We start from the raw sequence: 21,109 nt of genomic DNA on the forward strand, positions 1-21,109 counted from the left end.
GCTCACAGCGCCTTCAGGGGGTCTCTGAACAGTCTCTCCCATCATCCAGTCTTGGCTCCCTGACCTTTCTGATGTGGGCAGAGATGGGGAGGGGATGCAGGAAGTCACGGCAGGTGTCGAATGCAATCTAACTTCATGAGGCTTCCAGTGTGCCATCCCTCACTCTCTGGGGCTTCTGTGTCCAGCCCGGTGAGTGCAGGACCTCGCAGCCGTCCTCGGGGTCACCAAAGCAGCGGGAGGGCAAGAGCCCGGGCCCTCAAGTCAGGAACAGCGCCCCCTGCCTTTCTCGCCACACCAACACAGTTCTGCCACCTCTCGCTCCCGACTTGGGGGCGGAGGGGGGACATGTCGCTCCTCTCTTCAAATACTGACCCCCCCCCTCACCGTGGAGCTGGACATTGTCCCTTCCTGACGCCAGAGGAAACCCACCAAACACACTCCCAGCATGCAGCCCCTTGCACGGACTGAAGGTAAAGTGCCGTGCTGGGCCCCCATGTCCACAGAGGTGAAAAAGAAACGGTGCCTGATCCCCAGAAGCTTGGGAATACTGGGGATGTTGATAGCTAATGATACACAGACCAAATTAAATAAATGCTAAACTAGAGGCACATAACTGTGAAGGGAGCCCAAGGGAAAAAGCACAATGGTAAGGACAGAGGCGCCCTGCGCCAGGCAAGGTACACACAGGTGAGTCAGACGCACACTGCTCCCTCATCGAGTCCTTGTAACAGCTTCCTCAGGTGCTGCAATTTTTCCCTTGTAAGAGCCGACCGAGGACAAGGAGGCTCAGAGAGGTGTGGGAACTTGCCTAAAGTCACACAGCTCTAAGGCAGCAGAGCTGGAATTCAGAGCCAGGTCTGTTGCCGCATACGGTAACGATGAGAAGAATAATGACAAGGAAATATGAGCAGCTCACATTTACGGAGAGCTTCGCAGGTGCCGAGCCCATGGGGAGCAGTGCACGAGCCGCCCCCCTCTCCACAGGAAATCTTTGTTCCTCAGCTCACAGGTCCGAAGACAAAGTTAAGGGAGTCCTGCGTCACAGGTGTGTAAAGGCCCCCAGACAGAGAGGCAGGTAAGAGGTTAGAGGCCCAGAAGCCGGCACCGTCTCACACCCTCCAGTCAGGGCATGCTGCGTGTGGCCCCTGCTCCAGGCTGGGGGCGTCACTTCTCATTTTCTGCAGTTATAATGGGACATGACAGATATTGGCTGATTTCAGGGAACTAATCTGTTAAAAGCCGAGTCAGCTGTCTTCAGGTTTGAATTTGAAATCTCACAGGTGGGAAGGAAGGATAGGAATGAATGTTTCTGGGGAGATGTGGATACTCCCAAAGGGCTGCTACTGGGGTCCCGAAGGATCCGGGGTTCGGAGATGCCGGACGCCGTGGGCCCAGGGTTTAGGTGACCAGTGAAAGGCCACAAGAAACCGGGCACATGAGGGTATCTGTCATGTGGCAGTGTGCACTGGGCCATGATGCCATTCATTCATTCACTCATTCAACAGAGGAGCCACAGGGAAAGGGGCCGGCACCCCTCCTGAGCGTGCGCGGAGAACGCAGGAGAAAAGTAGCTCCTACCACGTCCCTCCACTGTTTCTCCGACAAGCTCCTACTTCAGGCCCTCAGGCCCCACCCCTGCCTGGGTATTCTCTCCCAGAGCCCAGCCCATCTCCCACCTCTGGCCGGCACCTAGCCAGCTACAGAAGGTGGAGGCCAGATTCATGAATTTTAGTTAGTTTGTTTTTTAATTAATTTTAGCTATTTTATGTCAGATCTTCAACTTCCGAACAACCCAAGTTTAGAGTTCAATTCTGAATTCTTAACCTATACAGTCCTTAAATTCGCCTGAAAAGACATTTCCCTTTTATTCTCTTTCCATTTATTTTTAAAGATTTTATTTATTTGACAGAGAGAGACACAGTGAGAGAGGGAACACAAGCAGGGGGAGTGGGAGAGGGAGAAGCAGGCTCCCCGCAGAGCAGGGAACCCGATGCGGGGCTCGATCCCAGGACCCTGGGACCATGACCTGAGCTGAAGGCAGATGCTTAACGACTGAGCCACCCAGATTCCCCTTCTCTTTCCATTTAAAAAGACGTCACATGTAAGTGGCGGGTGGGGAGGGAGAGGACATATTCTGGAAGCCCCGCCATCTAGAGCAACAGTTCTCAAAGAATAAAATCATGATGATGATGATGAATAAAGAGGGTGGGAGGAAACTTCTGGACACCAGCACACAGGTGTCTGGGCAGAGTGCTGTAGCACACACCTTGGGGCCTTTCGGGGCACGTGTCACTTTCCCTCTGATTTCAGCCACCACCATGGCGGACCTCGCTGTGCACGTCACCTTGCTTTTCTACTTCAGCCTCTCTTGGTCTGCCCCAGCCCACCCAATCTTCATACCAGCTTGGCCCACACAAAGGCTCACGACCCTCAACCTCGGCGGAACTGGAGCCCCAGCCTTCTACCCTTCTGGGGCCCAATCCCAAAGACCTTCAGTGGACCCCTTGGAGGTAGAATGGGGCAGCTCCCTAATTCTGGTATCACTTCCCCATTCCCTTGCTCCTGTTTTCTGAGATCTCCCAGAAGGACTCTCTGCACCCAAGCCCTGTCTCAGGCTCGGCTTTCGGGACACCCAACCTGAGACCTTCATTTCCACAATGCCATCATCTCCATCTCTGCCTGGGAATGAGGGCCACAGCCCAATACCCAAGACCAAGAGCCCTGACCCTCCATCAGGCTTTACGCCGACAGGGCCAAGGCAGAAAAGAGACTCCAGGCTTGTCTTGCACACTTTCCCTTCTCGGTTTAATGAGAGATGTCTACACTGGGCAGATGAGGACAGCAGAGCCTGGCACACCCAACCAATGGCTCCCCAAGGACAGCTCATTCCATTGCAGACTTAGGGGCAGAACTGCATCGTTGAGGGCACTCCTCCTACTCATTTCTTGAAACCTCAGCACAAAGCACAGTGTCTGGCACATCTTCGGAATTCAAACAATTACTTGTTCGATGCATAAATCGGGATGATAGCTCCAAACCCAGCTGTGGCTGCAGGGAGAGCCCAGTCACCACCTGGCAGAAAGTGCTACATCTACCGGAAATCACGCAAAGAGTGACGTGTATTGTCATCTCTGCTGCTCATCTGCTTTCTGCGCCCCCCCAACAAGCCCACCTCCTCCTAACTACCCGCTTCCCGGTTCACCAACACACACACCCTCTCCTATCTCACCAACTATTTTTGGATCTTCACTGTCAACACCACTGGGGCATAAAGGGTCTGACCACAAGCCAGGCACCGACTGGGCCCCACAGAGGGGCTATGAGCCGCTCAGGTGAATGATCCATAGCTCAAAGCCAGGCTGTCACCAGCAGTCCTGCTTCTCCCATCTTGACAGGGCGTGTGGTACACCCGTGGAAGGGGGAGGGGAGGGAGGTGACATATTCTGGAAGCCCCGCCATCTAGAGCAACAGTTCTCAAAGAATAAAATCATGATGACGATGATGAATAAAGAGGGTGAGAGGAAACTTCTGGAGGTGATGGATGTGTTTATGGCATAGATTGTGGTGATGGTTTCATGGTGTATACTTATCTTCAAACCCATCAGGTTGTACACATTACATACATACAGCTTTCTGTATGCCAATCATACCTCAATAAAGTAGTTTTAACAGAATTAGCTATAGAGTATGTAATGAGTAAAGAGTATTTAAATGTATGTCACCTTGCCCCACTGCCAGAGAGCCTGCTCATTAGATTTGTTTTGCAACCCAGGATTCTCCGTTTTTGAGAGGCACCTGCGTGGTTCTGCAGCAGGAGGATCCTTGGACTACACTTTGGAAACAACTGGTTTATCCCTTGAGCCCCAACATGGTTCCAGTCCCACTGTCCTCAGGTCTGGGGACATGTAGTCAGTATCCCTGCTGCAAGGCAGAAAACTGGGCCATTTCCAGGGCATTAACACAGCTTCCGCACCGGGGTCCTCAACCTCTGGGGTTGCTCAGGTTTGCTCCTGTAGTCTGTGGTGTGCGTGTGTGTCCTTGTGTGTACGTGCATGACTGTGGCATGTGTCTGTGTGTCTCCTTCCATGTGGTGCTGTGGTGGACACACCCATGCACATCAGCATCCCTGCTAGGGCTTAGTATTGGCTTCTGTCACCAAGGTGCTGGCCGGCATACACCCAGGTCTGCATATGCCATGCACAGGCTTATGCTGTGGTACTGAGTTTGTGCGTGAGTACTTGCATACGTGTGTGTGTGTGTGTGTGTGTGTGTGTGTGTAGGAGGGAAGGGGGCCCTTGGGCAGATACACTCAAGCACACACAAAGCTTCCCACTAAAGAAAATTTTAATTTCAAATTTATCTCCAGGGACGCCTGAGTGGCTCAGTCGGTTAAGTGGCTGCCTTCGCTCAGGTCATGATCCCAGCGTCCTGGGATCGAGTCCCACATCAGGCTCCTTGCTACATGGGGAGCCTGCTTTCTCCCTCTGCCTGCCGCTCCCCCTGCTTGCACTTGCTCTCTGTCTCCCCCTCTCTCTCTGACAAATAAATAAATAAAATCTTAAAAAAAAAAAAAAATTCATCTCCATACAGTTCAAGGTCCTAGAGCCGAGTAAAGTGAAACTGGAGATAACCTAACAGCCAAGTAACTTACTGGTTACTTCTCAGAAAAGCTGCAACCCTGAAAACTTTCACATATTTATAACCGTCTCCCTGGGTGGATGAGCTTGTCAATGGGTTGAATATTTCACTTAATATCCTCAAGGTGTAAACTACAGCCTTTTCCGGTTGTATCTATCTGCTAGTAATAAAGGTAGAATCAATTTAAAAAGCTAATGCCTGCAATGCGATTCATTTCTCAGTCAAACCTCATTTCCAGTCAGGCACCCTTTATACTTGATTATCTGCACAAGTTATGCCATTTTTGAAACTACTTATATTTATGGCTTTAGAAGCTGTGCCCCTTTTCTGAAGTGATGCAGAATACGGCGCTTTGGAATGTGCCAGGCCCCCTGTCCCCTACTGATGGGGTAAGGAGGCCAAGCTCAACCCACAGGAGAAAAAATAGTCCCGTAACCATACACCGAACCACCAACTCTGAGCAACCACACGACCGAACGCAGGCCCTGGTCATAATGGGGTCCAGACTCAGGAATGTGGATGGCTCACACTGACGTTCTCCCAATGACTCAGTGGAACACGGTCAGCTGGGGACACAGAAGGCCAGGACTGGGGCGAAGTCTCCCAACTCTCCTTCCAGAGCCCATCACTTGGTAGCAGTGGGGGGATCTAACACCAGGTTCCAGAGAGAGCAGAGCTTCAGAATTGTGCCTTAGAGAAAGCACAGTCAATAAACAGAAAACTATCCCCTCTGGGCCAATGATGTAGTCACAGTACCTGGGAAGTTAAAAGCACTAAAAGTGTTCACATTTCTACTGTTGGGGTAGGCATTATAATCCAGGGCCTCTTCCCTTTATTCCTGAACAACTACTACGGTCTCCTAGCCTCTGGGTTCCCCCCAACCTTTTTTTTTTTGTCGTCATCCCAATCGCTTAATTCATTAACATCCTTAACTTCATTAAATTACTGTTCTTTTTTTTTTTTTTAAGATTTTTTATTTATTTATCTGAGAGAGAGAATGAGAGACAGAGAGCACGAGAGGGAAGAGGGCAGAGGGAGAAGCAGACCCCCAGCTGAGCAGGGAGCCCGATGCGGGACTCGATCCCGGGACTCCAGGATCATGACCTGAGCCGAAGGCGGTCGCTTAACCAACTGAGCCACCCAGGCGCCCAATTACTCTGTTCTTAAATCCAAACCCTGATGCCTTCATTAATATTCTCCCCTATCAGACCTCACTCCCCTAACCCTTACTTCCCAACCCAAGCCTTCGACTCCTTCCAGACGTCACCATCTTCCCTTATTTGTGCCAATCACAGGGGCTCCCAGGCTCCCTCACCCCCATCTCTCATCTCCTGGATGACCCACCTCAAGATGCCTTCCATACAGCTCCTGCTCTATAAATCTTCCCTATTAACCCGTCTGGCAAAATCTTTCATTGACTCTGAATTTCTGTAACTGGTTTTTCTCATGATTTGCTCCCCTCCAGGCTCAATGAATATCTACCGAGTGATCAAACATTTGTGCTATCAAAACACCAGAATCCTACTCTAGGCGATTTATTGGTGTCCTTCGATCGCTTCAGAGAGACCATAAACTCCTCAAGATTAGAGATCTTCCTTTACCTCCTTCCCTTTAGGAGATCTACCCACACAGGACACACAGTAGGCTCCTGGTGAACACCTGATGAATTGAACTGAATTAAAATACATCTCTGCCCTACCTCAAACAACCATGTAACCAACCTGAAGATAATCTCTGCAACCAAAAGAATCAGACAAAAAAAAAAAAAAAGGTTAGATTATTCTGAAGAAGGAGATTACTGGACATTTTTTATGTCCTAAATTTTTATCCCCATTTTTTTGAGGTCTTAGTAATGGTCTTAAGTGTTCCAAATTAAGTCTAGACAGAGTATTTTGAATAGCCCAGAGCAGAAACAAAAAACTCTACACATTTTAATCACTGACTATCTTTTGCCTGAATGCTGTGTCTTTTTGTTTGTTTTTCTGGAGAGTAGAGCTTAATATTTGGTCTTGTTTTTAGTTTCCTGGTCTCGCCAATAGTGGAAATACCCCCACATCAATTTACTGCTGGCTCTCCCTCAACTGAAACAAACAAAAAAAAAACCAAAAACAAAAAAACCCCCAAAACCCCCCACAAAAACTGGCATCAGTGTAGAATCTCATAGGGAAATGGCAGGGACTTCCAAGGTGAGGTAACGGGAGTAAAGAGGATTACCCACAACTCCATTTCTTGGGGTGTGAGCACGTGAAAGGTAACACCATTAAGGAAATCTCTTTCTCCCCAGCAGCGTTCTCAGAGTGGGCCGAAGACCACCCTGCACAAGTTCACATCCAATTCCCTGCAGTGAACTCTGTATGTGTGTGTGTGTGTGTGTGCACGGTGGAGACTTTCTTGGGGGGCACTTCTCTGGAAGTTCTGATTTGGTGGGTCTGGGGCAAGACCTTGGTGGAAATGTGTTCTTAACAAGGTCTCCTGGTGATTCTTATGCACAATACAGTTGAGAAACAGTGTGATTTGGCAGTTAACTATGTTAACAGACCTTCAAGTTGGAAGGTCAAGTAGGAAGGGGATACTCATGCATCAGATGTAAAAATCTAAAGAAGAAGCCTTTGTTTCCTGAAAAACACACTGTCAGGCTTGCCTCTACAGTGATATGCCCCCAACCTTGGCCAACCAAATCCTGGAGTTCCCTCCCTGTGACACCACCCATCCTTCCATGTACCTCAGGCCGAGGACAGAAACATCTCTCTATGTCATCTTGTTTCCATGTCACTTGTCAGGGAAGAGAATAAGGTAAGGTATTTAATACTATCCCATTTCAAATAAGTAGGGACATGTGAGTGTCCTCCCCTTTGAAAGTGAGAGGTCACAGGGGATAATCACCCAACACAGACATAGGGGCCCCAGGAGGACCAGGCCCTATGGAAGGACAGATCCAAAGTGTGGAACCTCCTTAGATGCACAGCTCAAACACAAGACATGTTCTCTCAAGATGTGGCTGAAAATGTCTTCCTTCTCAGATCAACAATGGACAATTATAGAGTTTTTTCCTGCCCTCAGCCCCCGGCCCCCATAAGAGGCAAAGGAATTGAGAAAATCAACTTGAAAATCGTGGCCTGGAGTTGGCTGTCCCTCACAGATAGCTAGGACTAACACACACAGAGCCGAAGACTGTCCTCAAGCACCTGCACTGCTCGCTATGCTAGCAAACCACTCTGGGGTTCAGATGAGGCCTGGGGAGGGCATGGAACGTGGGGACCAATGTCAAGAGGAAGCATCACCTGAGGCAGAAAAGCTGGGCTGGCTTTCATGTGGGCTGTGTCCTTGAAACCAGAGCTGGGCACGGAGGCCCACCATAAAGACCCAAAGGACACTCATCTTTTTGGCCAAGGTGACCACGAGGAGGAAGAGGTTTGCCTGCCCAGAATTTTAGGCAGCAGTCACCTAAGGGTTAAAGAAAGGGGATAATGTACCCAGAGGGAGGGCCTTCCGAGGGAAATGGGGGTGCAGGGGCCAGAGGTAGAAGACGGGGAGAGGACAGCTAAGCAGAGCACCGAGACTATCTGCAAACAAGCCTTCCACACCCACCAGACTCCCTGAGCTGGGTCCCAGGCACCAAGGGCAGAGACCATCCTGGTGGGAGGGGGGTGGGAAGTGTCATGTGGGCACAAGAAGGCGAGAAGACGTGAGTACATAAAGAATCCCAAAACCGACTTACTTGATCCATCAAGTTTTACTCTCAATATGCATTGCCTTTCGAACAGTTTTTAAAAGTCTCTTTACAAGTCACCAAGCTCAATTTCCACTGAAGGCGAATAAAACCGGTATCTGCTCGCTAAGCAGCAATTTCGGGTAACTGAGTATTAAAAGCCTGAGCACCAGCTACTCCTTCCGGGACCTGTGAAGGTGACCCGCAATGACACCAACCAGAGCTGCCTTTCAAAGAAGACACTTCCTAAAGAGAACACGTGCTTGCTGTCTCACCCCTGCACACCCTCCTCCTTCAACCCTTCCCTCGGGGTTCAGGCAGGGCCCTCCCCTGCAGGCTCCAAGCCCAGGCCCCCCCTCCTCCGCGGCCACAGCACCGGGCTCCTGGCTTCCCTCTGAGCGTGGCTCCAGAGCAGGGGGACCGACAGCAGACTGCAAGTGAGTGGTAGATCCTTCCCTCCTGAATCTGGCAGGGAGGCAGGGAGGCAGGGAGGCAGGGAGGCAGGGCGGTGGAGGAGGCTCCTCCTTAGCTGCTGGACGAAGGGGGAAGGGAACGCTGGGGAAGGACAGGAGAAGAGCCTAGAAGAGCTGCTGTAGCTCAGGAGATGGGGGGGATGGGCAGCGGCAGAGACACAGCAGGGCCCCGCTGGATGAGGAGTGGGCAGGGGCACGACCTGGGCTCAGATCGCTCAGGGATGGGGGCGCCAGCCTCAGGGTTGCTGGGCCAGTGGACCGCAGTGACACGACCCGAGTGCTTCCCTCACCACCCTGCTACCTGTTCCAATGCCTCAGTGCTTGCTCCGTGTTTAAGGATACAGCTGCAACCCCTTCCCCTTAGTTGGGTATTTAAGACCCCAACCCCCCCACCTATCCTTTCAATCGTATCTGAATCACATCACCTACAGATCCCCTGTTATGGCCTCACAGGCGGGTGTCCTCCTTGTCTCCTGAGCAAGTCTTGTGAGTTCCTGCGGCCGTGACCTCAATAATGCACTCCCCTCTCCCTCCCCGCCCCATGCCCTGCCCATGTCTGGGTCCTCCCCATCCGCCAGGACCTAACCACCCCCACCAGGCCCTTCATCCCAGGCTCCAGGAATCCCTTCAGAATCTGAACACCTCTGCCGAGCAGCTTACTTGGCTCCATTCTCACGTGGCTTCTAACCATCACTTCCATGCGCCTGTCCTAATTTTCTGACCAAACTATGGTCAGTTACTTGAGGGCAACAACTGGAGGCGAGTAATTTTACCTACCCCCCCCGCCCTCCCAGTGACCCCCGCTGCACACTCTCTGTGAACGCCAGGGGGGCACTCGGCATCTCCTGGGTCGGGGCAAGCGGTCTTACCTGTAATATCTGGACTGCAAGTAGGTGGAACACACAGCCTTGGACACGTGACTGGCCGAGCCGAAGTCGATGACCTTTACTCTGTACGGCTGTCTAGAAGGATCTACCAGCATGATGTTTTCTGGTTTGAGGTCGGCATGGATGAGACCTAGGCTTTTCAGTTTCATCAGGGCTGTGGCTACCTGCTGGAGGACTGGGCGAATGTATTTGAGGGGCAAGGGGCTAAACTTGTTCTGCTTCAGAAAGTCATAGAGGTTCTGCTCCAACATCTCAAACACCAAGCACGTGTGGTTCTTGTGCTGGAAGCACTCGTAGGCGCGGACAAAGTTGTAGTCGTCGGCACTCTCTGTGCTCAAGCGGGCCAGGATGCTCACCTCGATCTGACCCTGCCGGGCATACGATGGGTGGTTCTTCAGGATTTTGATGGCCACGATTTCATTGGTGCCCCGCTTCCAGCACTTGACCACTTGCCCAAACGTCCCTCGGCCCAGGAATTCTAAAACTTCGTAAGTGTTGGTCATGGAGCACAGCACCTCATGCTGGACCAGCTGGTAATCACCTTCGCTGTTGGAACCACTGTTTTTGGAGGTGGCAGTCGATGTGGTGGCAGTGGCTACAGTGGCCCCACTCGCATTGGTCTGAATCATGGGTGGATGCTCTTCGATGATCTGCACGCTGCTCGTGTTCTCAATCTCCTCACTCTTACGCTTGAGTCCACATTTTTGGTAGGTATCAAGAAGGCTCACAGTGCTTCGACGCATTAGGTTATGTGGTCCGCCGAGGACTTGCCCAGGGACAGAAGTGCTACTTGCGGATGTTACAACTATGTGCCCGGTGCTTCCTGGGAAGATGATGGTCTGCTCGTAAGGTAGGCTTGGGTTTGGGATTGGCAAGGAGGTGCTGACGGTTGTAGCGGCTGGCTGAGAAGGTGGTATGTTCTTGCTCTGGCTATACACTTTGCTGTGGGAGCCGTACCCAGTCATGTCCCAGGTGGAACGCGGCTCTACTTTCAGTTTCTTCACACTACAGAAGGCACTTGATTGAAGGGTGTGAGGGGAGAAGACTTGCACATGTGAGGCCATACCTACAAGAAAAAGGAGTGAATTAAATTAAATGAATGAATTCAGCAGATTCATCTCAGTTCTGACCAGCGGCTTGGGTCCTATACAATACTTTCCTTCCACTTCAAAGCAAGGTGGGGAAAGTGAATCTTTTCCCTCCCTCCCCCTACCCCGGAAGCACATTCTGGCCACTCGGTTTGGGAGGCCAAGGAGGTTCTGGACTGTTCCGCCTGCCACCATTAGGAGCGTGGAAGAGTTGTAGAGTCAGTAGGGAATACAATCAAGATTCAGATACAGAATGAGCATATCAGAACTTTGTTCATTACTTATTTTTTTAGTAAACATTGTTTGTGATAGAAACAGATTCCATAATTCTCACTGCGTTGCAATCCTACTAAAACTGAGGACCGTATCAGGTGGGCCAGTTAACTGTTACATACTAAGTTGTCCCAACGGTCTACTGCTCCTTGTCACAGACCCCAGATTAGCTTGTTTAAAGAAACATCTTCCCACATAAGTCCAATCATGGAGCCACTCACGACTGCTAGCTTCTGGATGAACCATAATTACCCCCTGGGATCTCAGTCATCTTAAATGAATTCTGTAGGGCTGAGGAGATCAGCAGTCAGTCTGATATTTTCATTTAGATGGCCTAAATAAAATATTTTATCATTTATTTTATATGTTTTATATCATTAAAACATTTATTTATCTTGGGGGAGGAGTAGGTAGCATCATTCATGGGCTCCACTCACTAACTTTTCCTGTTAAGTTCATCTATCAATGTGTTTATCTAGAAAGTACTATTATTTCATGCCAACATCTCAGCCAAATTGAGATAACCACAGGAATCTAGAAGACCATAACTCTGGAATAGTTGTACAATTTACAATTATGGTGATTCTAGAAGCAAAAATTCATAGGAAACTATCAAGAAAAAATAAGACAATGAGAAAGGCAAGTTCTTAAAGGTGAAAGTAGAAACAAACACTGCTCATCATCTAACTGCAGCTGATGAACATTTCTCATAGAAGCACAAGGACAGCGGGGTTTTCATCAAGCTCCACTGGTGTCTAGCTGTCCTCGTGTTCATGTCTCTGACCCCTTCGCCTTACCTAGAGTGGTCATTTAACCTTTTCCTTCCCACCTGGTCCCGTCACCCTGGCCACCCTTTCTCTCCCAGCAGATACCTTCCACTTTGTCCAGGAGCCCAAAGTCAGCAACCGTACTTTCTACCTTTATTCTCTTCATTTCAGAACACTCCTGACTCTACGTCCACCCCCCATCCTTTCTTCCTTCTCTCCGGTCTCAGAGGAAGCTGTGTCTCTCCTTTCCAACACCAAATTTCCTCCCATTCTCATGATTCCTCCTCTCTGGTTCCTTCCACTGTCTTCTCCTTCTCTTACAGCTTTCAATTTCTGCCTGTTAATTAGATCCAAGTCCTTACTAGGTACTTAATAAAGTTTTGCCGAGCGAATCAATGACTTAATCTTTTTCTTCTGCCTTCATGTGTGTGCGGAATACACACACTCCCAACTTAAAAGCCAAGAGGAGGAACAGCCATACTCCTCCCCTTTAACTTTCTTCTTCTTCTCACCTGTAATCAGTGGTTTATGCTCCCTTTTCTTCAAGACTCATTCCTTAATCCACGGCCCCTGCCCCAGCACAACCACACACTACAGTTATGTGTTCTTAAAGGTAAACGACTTCCTAATTGCCCAACCCAAGGGACTTTTTCAGCCCCTATTCCCCCTGACCTCCCTGCAACATCTGATATGCTGACCACAACTTCCTTCTTGATGCTCTTATCTGTGCTTATGAGAATCTGTAATCTCCTCCTCCAGTGTTTGATTGCACACTGTGTGCCTCGGTGGTTCCTTTTCCTCTTCCTCCTTTAAAATGTTGGCATTTCCAACATTTTGACTCTGTTCTCTCTGGAAGACAATCATTCAAACAGTTTGAGCTGTCATGTCTATGCAGGCGACTCCCGCCTTCATGACAGGCCAGGCTCTCCCTCTTACCTTCCATGAATATATTTCTGCCTCCCGCTACATCAAAGACTATCTTCCAAAGCTGAACTCCCTTATCTTTTCCTAAAAATTTAACCATCTTGTACCCCTTTCTAGCATCCCCCTTTCTGTTCATAGAATATTCTTCTAGTCACTTGGTTCCAAAAATGTGGATTTATCTTTGATGATTCTTCTTTTATCCAAGGACAAGAAGGTGCTAAGTCTTAGTAATTTCTCCTTCTTTCAAAATGTCTTTTGTATCCATCTCTTTATTTCTGTTCTTGCTGCCGCTTCCATAGTTAAAGCATTGTCTAGTAGGACTGGACCAAACACAAACATCTGGTCTACCTGAGCAGTCTTTTTTTTTTCCCTCTAATTTGTCCATATTCAGCAGCCAGATTAATCTTCCTAGAACATTTCTAAGCATGTTACTCCTCTGTCCAAAAACATGTTCTTTTTCTTTTTTTTAAAAGATTTACTTATTTTAGAGACAGAGACAGAGAGTGAGTGTGTGTGGTAAGGGGTAGAGAGAGTCTTAAGCAGACTCCAAAGTGAGTGTGGAGCCAGACGTGGGAGTCAATCTCACAACCCTGAGATCACGACCTGAGCCAAAACCGAGTTGAATGCTCAACGAACTGTGCCACCCAGGCACCCTGTTCAAAAACTTTCAATGACTCCTTAGTGTCTACATGATAAGGTGGAGGGCTCTTTCACTTAACATCATCATGTTCGATTTCAATTACGTTGTTGGCTTCATCACCAACTAGTAACTGTCCTCAACCTCCAACTTGAATTAAGCTGTTCTACTTACTGTTTCTAGAATGTCTCTTACATGCCCTGCCTCCACACTCTTACACCATCCCCTCATCTGGCACGCCTTCACCTTTTCTCTCAATTTATTCAAAGACAAGACAATTCAGATCCCTCCTCTTCCCAGACCTCTCTAACCCACACTGATCATTCCCACATCTCTTTCCCAATGGCACTTACCATATGTACTATTCATTTGGCCACAAATTGCACTTTTGACTTGCAAAATCTCTTTTGTCTTGTTGAACTGAATTTCTTATCTTTTGTGCTATTTCACTTTTTACACATTTAGGTCACGTTTCCATAACCAGGCTATATTTTGGGTCCAAGAGCTACAGTTTATACTTCATATTCGTGTTTTCCCCAGTATTAAATCAAGTTTATTATCCATGGTAGGCATTCAGTTGACGGAATAAAGCCCTCTAACTGGCCAGGCCTCCCTGAGAGCTTAGTTCTCTGGCTACAGAGCAATGACCAGTCATAGGCACCTATGGAACCTGGCCTTCCTCTGGAGAGTAAAGAAAAACCTGCCACTATTTTCCCACCCAAACCCAGACTTTTTAAAAAACCAAGGCAGGGGCTAGGCAGCTCCTGTCCTGGTGTCAGTGCTCACGTTCTGTTTGTACTTCAGCCTGGACGTGCTCTGACTTCCCACAAGCAGCCTCAGCCTGACACCAGACACACACTCTGAACCCCACCTTCACCCTGATCCCGTAGATCTGACAGAGGCTTCCCTTCTTGTTTGGATCCTGAATTCCAATATCTACCTATGCAAAATGATATCTCCATATACATCCTTCTGCCTGATGAGACTATTTTGGCTTGCTTATTCAGAATCTACACTACCTGTTTTTTCCTATTCCTCTTTTTGTTCAAGTCAACCTCCCCCCAATTCTGCAATAACACTGAAAATGTTTTTTCCCATAGTTATCAGTATTAAATATTCATATTGTTTTAGATGTTGTATACAATATAGAAATAACCAATCCCTTGACTTTTAGTAACTTAACCACTGGAGGCCAAACAAATAAGCATTCCCCTTTGTCCTTTGCTACCTAGTTTGCTCCTCATTCCTCAATCCTCAAGTACTTGGGGAGGAGAGGGCTGGGTGGCAGTAGAGGAAATACGCTGAGGTTACATAAAAGAGAAGTGGCTCTTTTTTCTATTTTCACTGTTTCAAAAACATTTTGGTAGAAAGGCCAGGGTGCAGAAGTGGAATTTTACAGATGGAAAGAGGATGGCTTATGACTTATTTGTTATTGGGATGACAGCCAAGGGTCATAAAATTGTGGAAATCATCACTGGCTACCTCTGGTGATGGATGCCCAGGATCAGAGAGGAGATGTGCATGGCTAGAAATGCCCTTCACCACGCCTGCTGCCTCAGACTCAAACACCATTCCTCAGGGTTATCATGGTTCTCCAGATTTTAAAATCTTGATCACCTAAGTACGTACTAGGCTCTGAGCTGGATGTTTTATGGACGGGGTGAGCAAACACCAGACTCTGTCTGGGACAGTCCAGAGTTACCCTTTCCAATTCATTCTCGCAAGGGTCCTACTTTGAAAGCTAGGAAGTCAAGTGATGGGTTTAGGTTCCTAAGATAAGTGGAAAAATCAAACCCTGATTTTAGAAGTTCAAATCAAGGGCGCCTGGGTGGCTCAGATGGTTAAGCGTCTGCCTTCGGCTCAGGTCATGAGCCCAGGGTCCTGGGATCGAGTCCCACATCGGGCTCCCTGCTCCTTGGGAGCCTGCTTCTCCCTCTGCCTCTCTCTCTGTCTCTCATGAGTGAATAAATAAAATCTTAAAAAAAAAAAAAGTTCAAATCAAGGTAATTCTACGTGCCTCTTTGCCTCTGTCTTAATGGTTTAATGAGAAATTCAGTTTTCTAGGGTTAAGAATAGTATTTTCCACCTAAAAATAAGAATAGCCAAAAATCTTTATGATTTTCCTTAAGTCTTAACTCATAAGATTTTTTTTTTAATGTCACTTATTAAAGGACTGGCTCATTTAGTCCTCTCCCCCCCCCCCTTATTTGCTTAGTTTCTTCATAATTTTATATTTCACAACTAGATGAACTGAAAAGTTGCTTCACATCTGAGTACATTTCCTTTCCATTTCACCACCCCAAAATTATCTACTGGAAGATCAGACTCTGGTGAAACCACGGAGCTGAGTGAGGGTTCAACTATGATTTAAAAAGAAATTACACTGAACTGAACTTCACTGAATTCTACCAAAGCTTGAGAGAGGGAATTATAAGTAAAATAATGGCACCATTTCCAGCAGTGGATAAAGTTTAATTGTGGTTTGGCAGATGTGAAATAGATTGCCATGCAGAATCCAGTTACATTGTTAAAGAGAACACAATTGTGAGCACCTTAGTGTTAAAGAGGTACAAATTTCCCCACTTCCCAAAATCCTCTGACACACGCTTCTGCTGAATAATGAGTATTTGATAGAAACAATCAGGAGGGCGCCTGGGTGGCTCAGTTGGTTAAGCGACTGCCTTTGGCTCAGGTCATGATCCTGGAGTCCCGGGATCGAGTCCCACATCGGGCTCCCTGCTCAGCAGGGAGTCTGCTTCTCCCTCTGACCTTCCTCCTTCTCATGCTCTCTGCCTCTCATTCTCTCTCTCTCAAATAAATAAATAAAATCTTAAAAAAAAAAAAAATTAAAAAAAAAAAAGGAATAATCAGGAACTCGAAGGATTAAGTCCCATACCCAACGGGATGCCATATCTGTCTTAGAGATCACATTACTCAATATGATATTATAAAGTTGTAGAATACATCAAAAGGAATGTCAAAAATGTATGAATGTTAGAAATATCCACCTGAATGGACATTTTTAAACATCTAGAAAAGGGTTAACCTGCAAAGCTCTTGATTACCCTGTATAACATGATAATTTGATGCCTCAGGGGTTGAAAAATACTCGAAAAAAAATGTCTTCATGGACATGCAAAACTATATTCATAAAATTTTAATGATAGTCATCCTGCTTATCAAGTTTATATTTCACAAGTAGGGCAAAGATAATTTCAGATTAGCCAATTTTAAATGATACATTTCCAAAATAGTGTATACTAAATGTCTCTGGGGCTTTTATACCATTTTCAATCAAAGTCTGTTTATCCACTAGTTGTGTAATGTTAAATATATAATGTATTCCATCAGAGCACAGTTTGGGATCAACCAAAACTCTGCAGAATTCTTTCGTCAATTATGACAATAACAATACTACTGATTCCATTAAGGGTCCTCTATATAAAAAAGACTTGGGTTGGGCACAAAAGGAAACACAAAGACATCTAACACATTGGCACCGCCCTAAAGGAGCTTAAAATCCCATGGGGGTTGCCAAGTTCATTGCAAATTAAAAAGAACAACCAGCAATTCTAAGCAACATAAGCAACTCGCCAAAGTAAACATGACAGGAGCTTAGAGGAGCTAAGACTTGAGCTGAGGTTAGAAAAATGGGGTATCTTTTGAAAGGCAGAAGGACACTGTCCCAGATCCTGCTAACCCACGTAAGCAAATTGCTGGGCGCAGCTAGCCCTATGGCCTATGCCCTCAAGAAGTTTAGGCTTTGCTTAGAGACAACAATGTAGAAGTATTTACATAGTAGCAATACAATACCAAATGCTACACCAATAAGCAACCATGGCACTAACAGCCTACTTATCCAGAATTGCCATCTTCTTTATTTTTTTTTAATAGTTTTTTTTTTTAAAGATTTTATTTATTTTTATTTGAGACAGAGAGAATGAGAGACAGAGAGCATGAGAGGGAGGAGGGTCAGAGGGAGAAGCAGACTCCCTGCTGAGCAGGGAGCCCGATGTGGGACTCGATCCCGGGACTCCAGGATCATGACCTGAGCCGAAGGCAGTCGCTTAACCAACTGAGCCACCCAGGCGCCCCAGAATTGCCATCTTCTGATAACTTCAATCTTCTAGAAGTTTTGAATACTCCGTAAAGCTGGCGTGAAGCCCTACTGCTCCTGCCACTCACTTTACACCTTCAGCCTCCACCGGCCTTACTGATTGTCCTCTAACACACAATTACGTTGCAGAGGGACTAGCATTGACTTTGCTCTCCGGGTCAGACTCCAGTGGCTTACACTCTGCAATTGTGGGGTGAAGTGCATTTTTCCCGTTTTACAGATGAGTAAATGGAGTTTTGGGAGATGACCTCATTGGTCCAAGGTCGCTTTGCTACTAGGAGCAGGGCTGGGACATGAACTGAGGTCTGCTCAACTCTCAGATCCATGCTATTAACCATTTTTCTTCCCTTTGTAGGTTCTCGGACTAGAAGCACCAAACAAGGAGACAGGTACAACAGGCAAGGAGAAACAGAAGCTGACATGTGAGAAGTGACAGATGTAAAGTATGGGGCACACCCAACTGCACACCACCTGCTAAGATGATGGGCACCCATGATGGTGATCCTAAGTCAGGTACCGTTTCTGTACCACCTGCTTCTGATGACATCTGAGAAATGCAACCATTCAAAATTGTTCAAATAAATTAAATTTACCTCATTAAAGAGGTAAACTTCACCTATCTGATGCATAGTGGCACAGTGGACAGATCACTGGTCTGGAGTAAGATGATCTGGGCTGTCACAGCAGTCCGGGGTGGGGGGCGGGGGGTGGCACTGAGGATCTGGACTAAGAAACTGCCTGAGAAAATAGAAAGGAAGGAGCCGAAACATCAGACTTTTCAGAGAAGAAAAGGTAAGACAACACTGACAGGTGCGCTGTAAGGGCAAAGGAGAGAAGAATCCAATAAGTCTGGGAGACTCCAAGGAGTGGGGTTCCATGATGGTGACAGGAAAGATGGGGAGTGGAACCAAAGCTTGGGGCGGGGGGGAATGGGAAAACAGAACAGGCTGTCCACAAGTTGAATTACAAGCCCTGACAAGGTATCCAAGTTGAAATATTCAGTGTTGGACTATTCATACTGACACTCTGAGGCAAGGAATTGCTTAATTTACCAAAGTTAAGATGTCAGGGGCCGTTGGTCATTGACAATCAGCATCTAGTTCCCATTTGCTGAGCTGAATCTTGAATGAGGATAAACCATTTTGAAAAGAGAACGGATTTCAATAGGGTGTGCTAACCTTGCACACAGGATTAACCAGAGGGGGAAGAGGGAAGGGTAACCCTGAATCAGCTCATGCATACGCCAAAGACAAAGGGACACAGCCAAAAATATTGCTAAACAAAGATCAGCAGGATGAAGTGACAAATATACCAAAAGGGGAAAAGACTGAAATCAAAAGTTCACATCCCAAAGAGACTAAGAAAGGAATGGTGTTGCCAATTTTGAGAGAAGAGTCCAGCTGGAAGAGCTCTATTTTGGATAGATTTCATTGTAGGCATTTGTAAGAACACAGAGGAAATGTTCTCTATGTACTGAAAAAAAACAACCAAACCAAAACAAAACCAAAAAACAACCAAACCAAAACAAAAAACCCCAAAAAACCCCACAAAAAACCCAGGACAGGAGAATGGATGAGAAGTCGTGGCTAGAGATGTTGACCTAAGGGCTGTCATCAACAACACCTAGATGGAAATGGAATCCATGTGGGTAAAGCTGTTTCCCAGGAGAAATGGTGTGGAAAGTAGAGCAGATGGCAAATAAAGAAATCCTTGGGGGCACAGACGTGGTCAAATAGTATGAGCAGGAAAGTATGAGTCACAGGGAAAAGTCAAGGATAAAATGATGATAAACACAATTAAAGGATTGATCCTGGAGAACGAAAACAGAAAAAGAGCTATTGGGCCCTGCTGGAAATAAGCCAATAGCCCTCTTCTTCCCCAGGGTCAAGAGGAGAGAAAGAAGGGGTGCTCTCCTGGGAAGAGAACCAAATGTGCCATGTTATCTCCTTGCTTTTCCAAGAAATGTGATTCTCTTCAGGACTTTCAAAATCTACCTACTGGCTCATTCTGTGTCGAAATCAGCTCCTCTTGGGTTCAGACTTACTTTTCTTTCTGAGAGTTGCTAACCTCACCTATAACAGCTCTGAGCCCCTCTCACATTCACCTTTCCATGACTCCGCCATAAACCATTATGGATAAACCAGCCTTTCACTGCAGTGGTTAAGTACGTGTGGTCCACAAATGGATTATATGAAGGCCATGTTACCAGTCGTTATCAGGCAATCTGAAAATCACCAATCCAATATAATTCTGGTAAAGAAAAGAATGATACCATTAAGACATACAAGTTTTCTTTTTAATTTTTTATTTAAATTTCAATTTAGGTAACATATATGTATTATTAGTTTCAGCGGAAGAATTTAGTGATTCATCAGTTCAGTATAACACCCAATGCTCATTACAGCAAGTGTCCTCCTTAGTGCCCATCACCCAGGTACCCCATTCCCCCCCACCCACCTATCCTCCAGCAACCCTCAGTTTGTTCCCTATAATTAAGAGTTTCTTATGGTTTGCTTCCCTCTGTGTTTTTATCTTATTTTATTTTTCCTTCCCCCTCAGAAGTTCATCTGTTTTGTTTCTTAAATTCCACGTGAGTGAAATCATATAGTATTTTTCTCTGATTGACTTATTTCGCTTAGCATAACACCCTCTAGTTCCATCCACGTCATGGAAGATGGCAAGATTTCATTCTTTTTGATGGCCAAGTAATATTCCATTGTATATATACCACATCTTCTTTATCCATTCATCTGTCAATGGACTTCTGGGCTCTTTCCATAGTTTGGCTACTGTGAACATTGCTGCTATAAACATTGGGGTGCAGGAGCCCCTTCGAATCACTCTTTTTGTAACCTTTGGATAAATACCCAGTAGTGCAATTGCTGGGTTGAAGGGAAGACACATGTGCTTTTTAGTTTCTTTCTCCAGGAAACTGGTGGAATCAATGAAAGGAAAAATAAAATAACTTAAAAACTCCTTTTTAAAACCATAGTTGCATTAATCAAGACTCTTAATTATTTACAAAAACCTAAACTTTGACATCTAAGAGTACTCGTTTCCCAGGGCTGCTAGAACACAGGACCACAGACCGGGTGACTTAAGCAACAGAAATTCGAGATCAAGGCTGAAAGTCAAGATCAAGGTGTTGGCAGGTTTGGTTCCTTCTGAGGACTTGTTCCCAGGATCTGTTCCAAGGCCCTCCATGGTCTGTAGGAGGCTGTCTTCTCCCTGTGTCTTCACTCCCTCTTCTCTCTACGCATGTCTCTGTGTCCAAATTTCCCCCTTCTTATAAGGACACCAATCATGTTGGATTAGAACCCACCCTAACGACCTTACTCTAACTTGATTACCTCTGTAGAGAGTCTATCTCCAAATTAGGTCACATTCTGAAGTAATGGGGGTTAGGAATAAAGCGAATTTTTCTGCAGGGGGCACAATTCAACCCATAGCAATAGGTTTAAGGAACCAAAAGCATTTTACTAGAGTATAATTTTCTCAGGATATAGAGTCAGGATATTCCAAGAGAACTCTCTTTGTTCTTCCCTCCTTGGAGAGAAGACATTTCATTTTGTGATTTCCCTATATTTTGCCTCAAA

General features: G+C 46.6%; 1 protein-coding gene across 3 annotated transcripts in view; it reads right to left on the bottom strand.

Annotated features, from left to right (window-relative positions):
• The window catches only part of HIPK2 (homeodomain interacting protein kinase 2), a 177,324-nt gene that overhangs the window by 111,026 nt on the left and 45,189 nt on the right, over positions 1-21,109 (bottom strand). For 2 of the 3 annotated variants that reach the window (XM_035021213.1, XM_035021215.1), the window contains exon 2: positions 9,690-10,773. In XM_035021213.1, the coding sequence (XP_034877104.1) occupies positions 9,690-10,773 (1,084 nt within the window). Of the gene's footprint in view, positions 1-9,689; positions 10,774-19,617; positions 19,821-21,109 lie in introns of those variants that run through there. The other variant, XM_035021214.1, reaches the window with a different exon arrangement.

This window comes from Mirounga leonina, unplaced genomic scaffold (assembly GCF_011800145.1).
Source record: "Mirounga leonina isolate KUSES-001 unplaced genomic scaffold, KU_Mleo_1.0 Mir_174, whole genome shotgun sequence".
In the NCBI taxonomy this organism is placed as follows: domain Eukaryota; kingdom Metazoa; phylum Chordata; class Mammalia; order Carnivora; family Phocidae; genus Mirounga; species Mirounga leonina.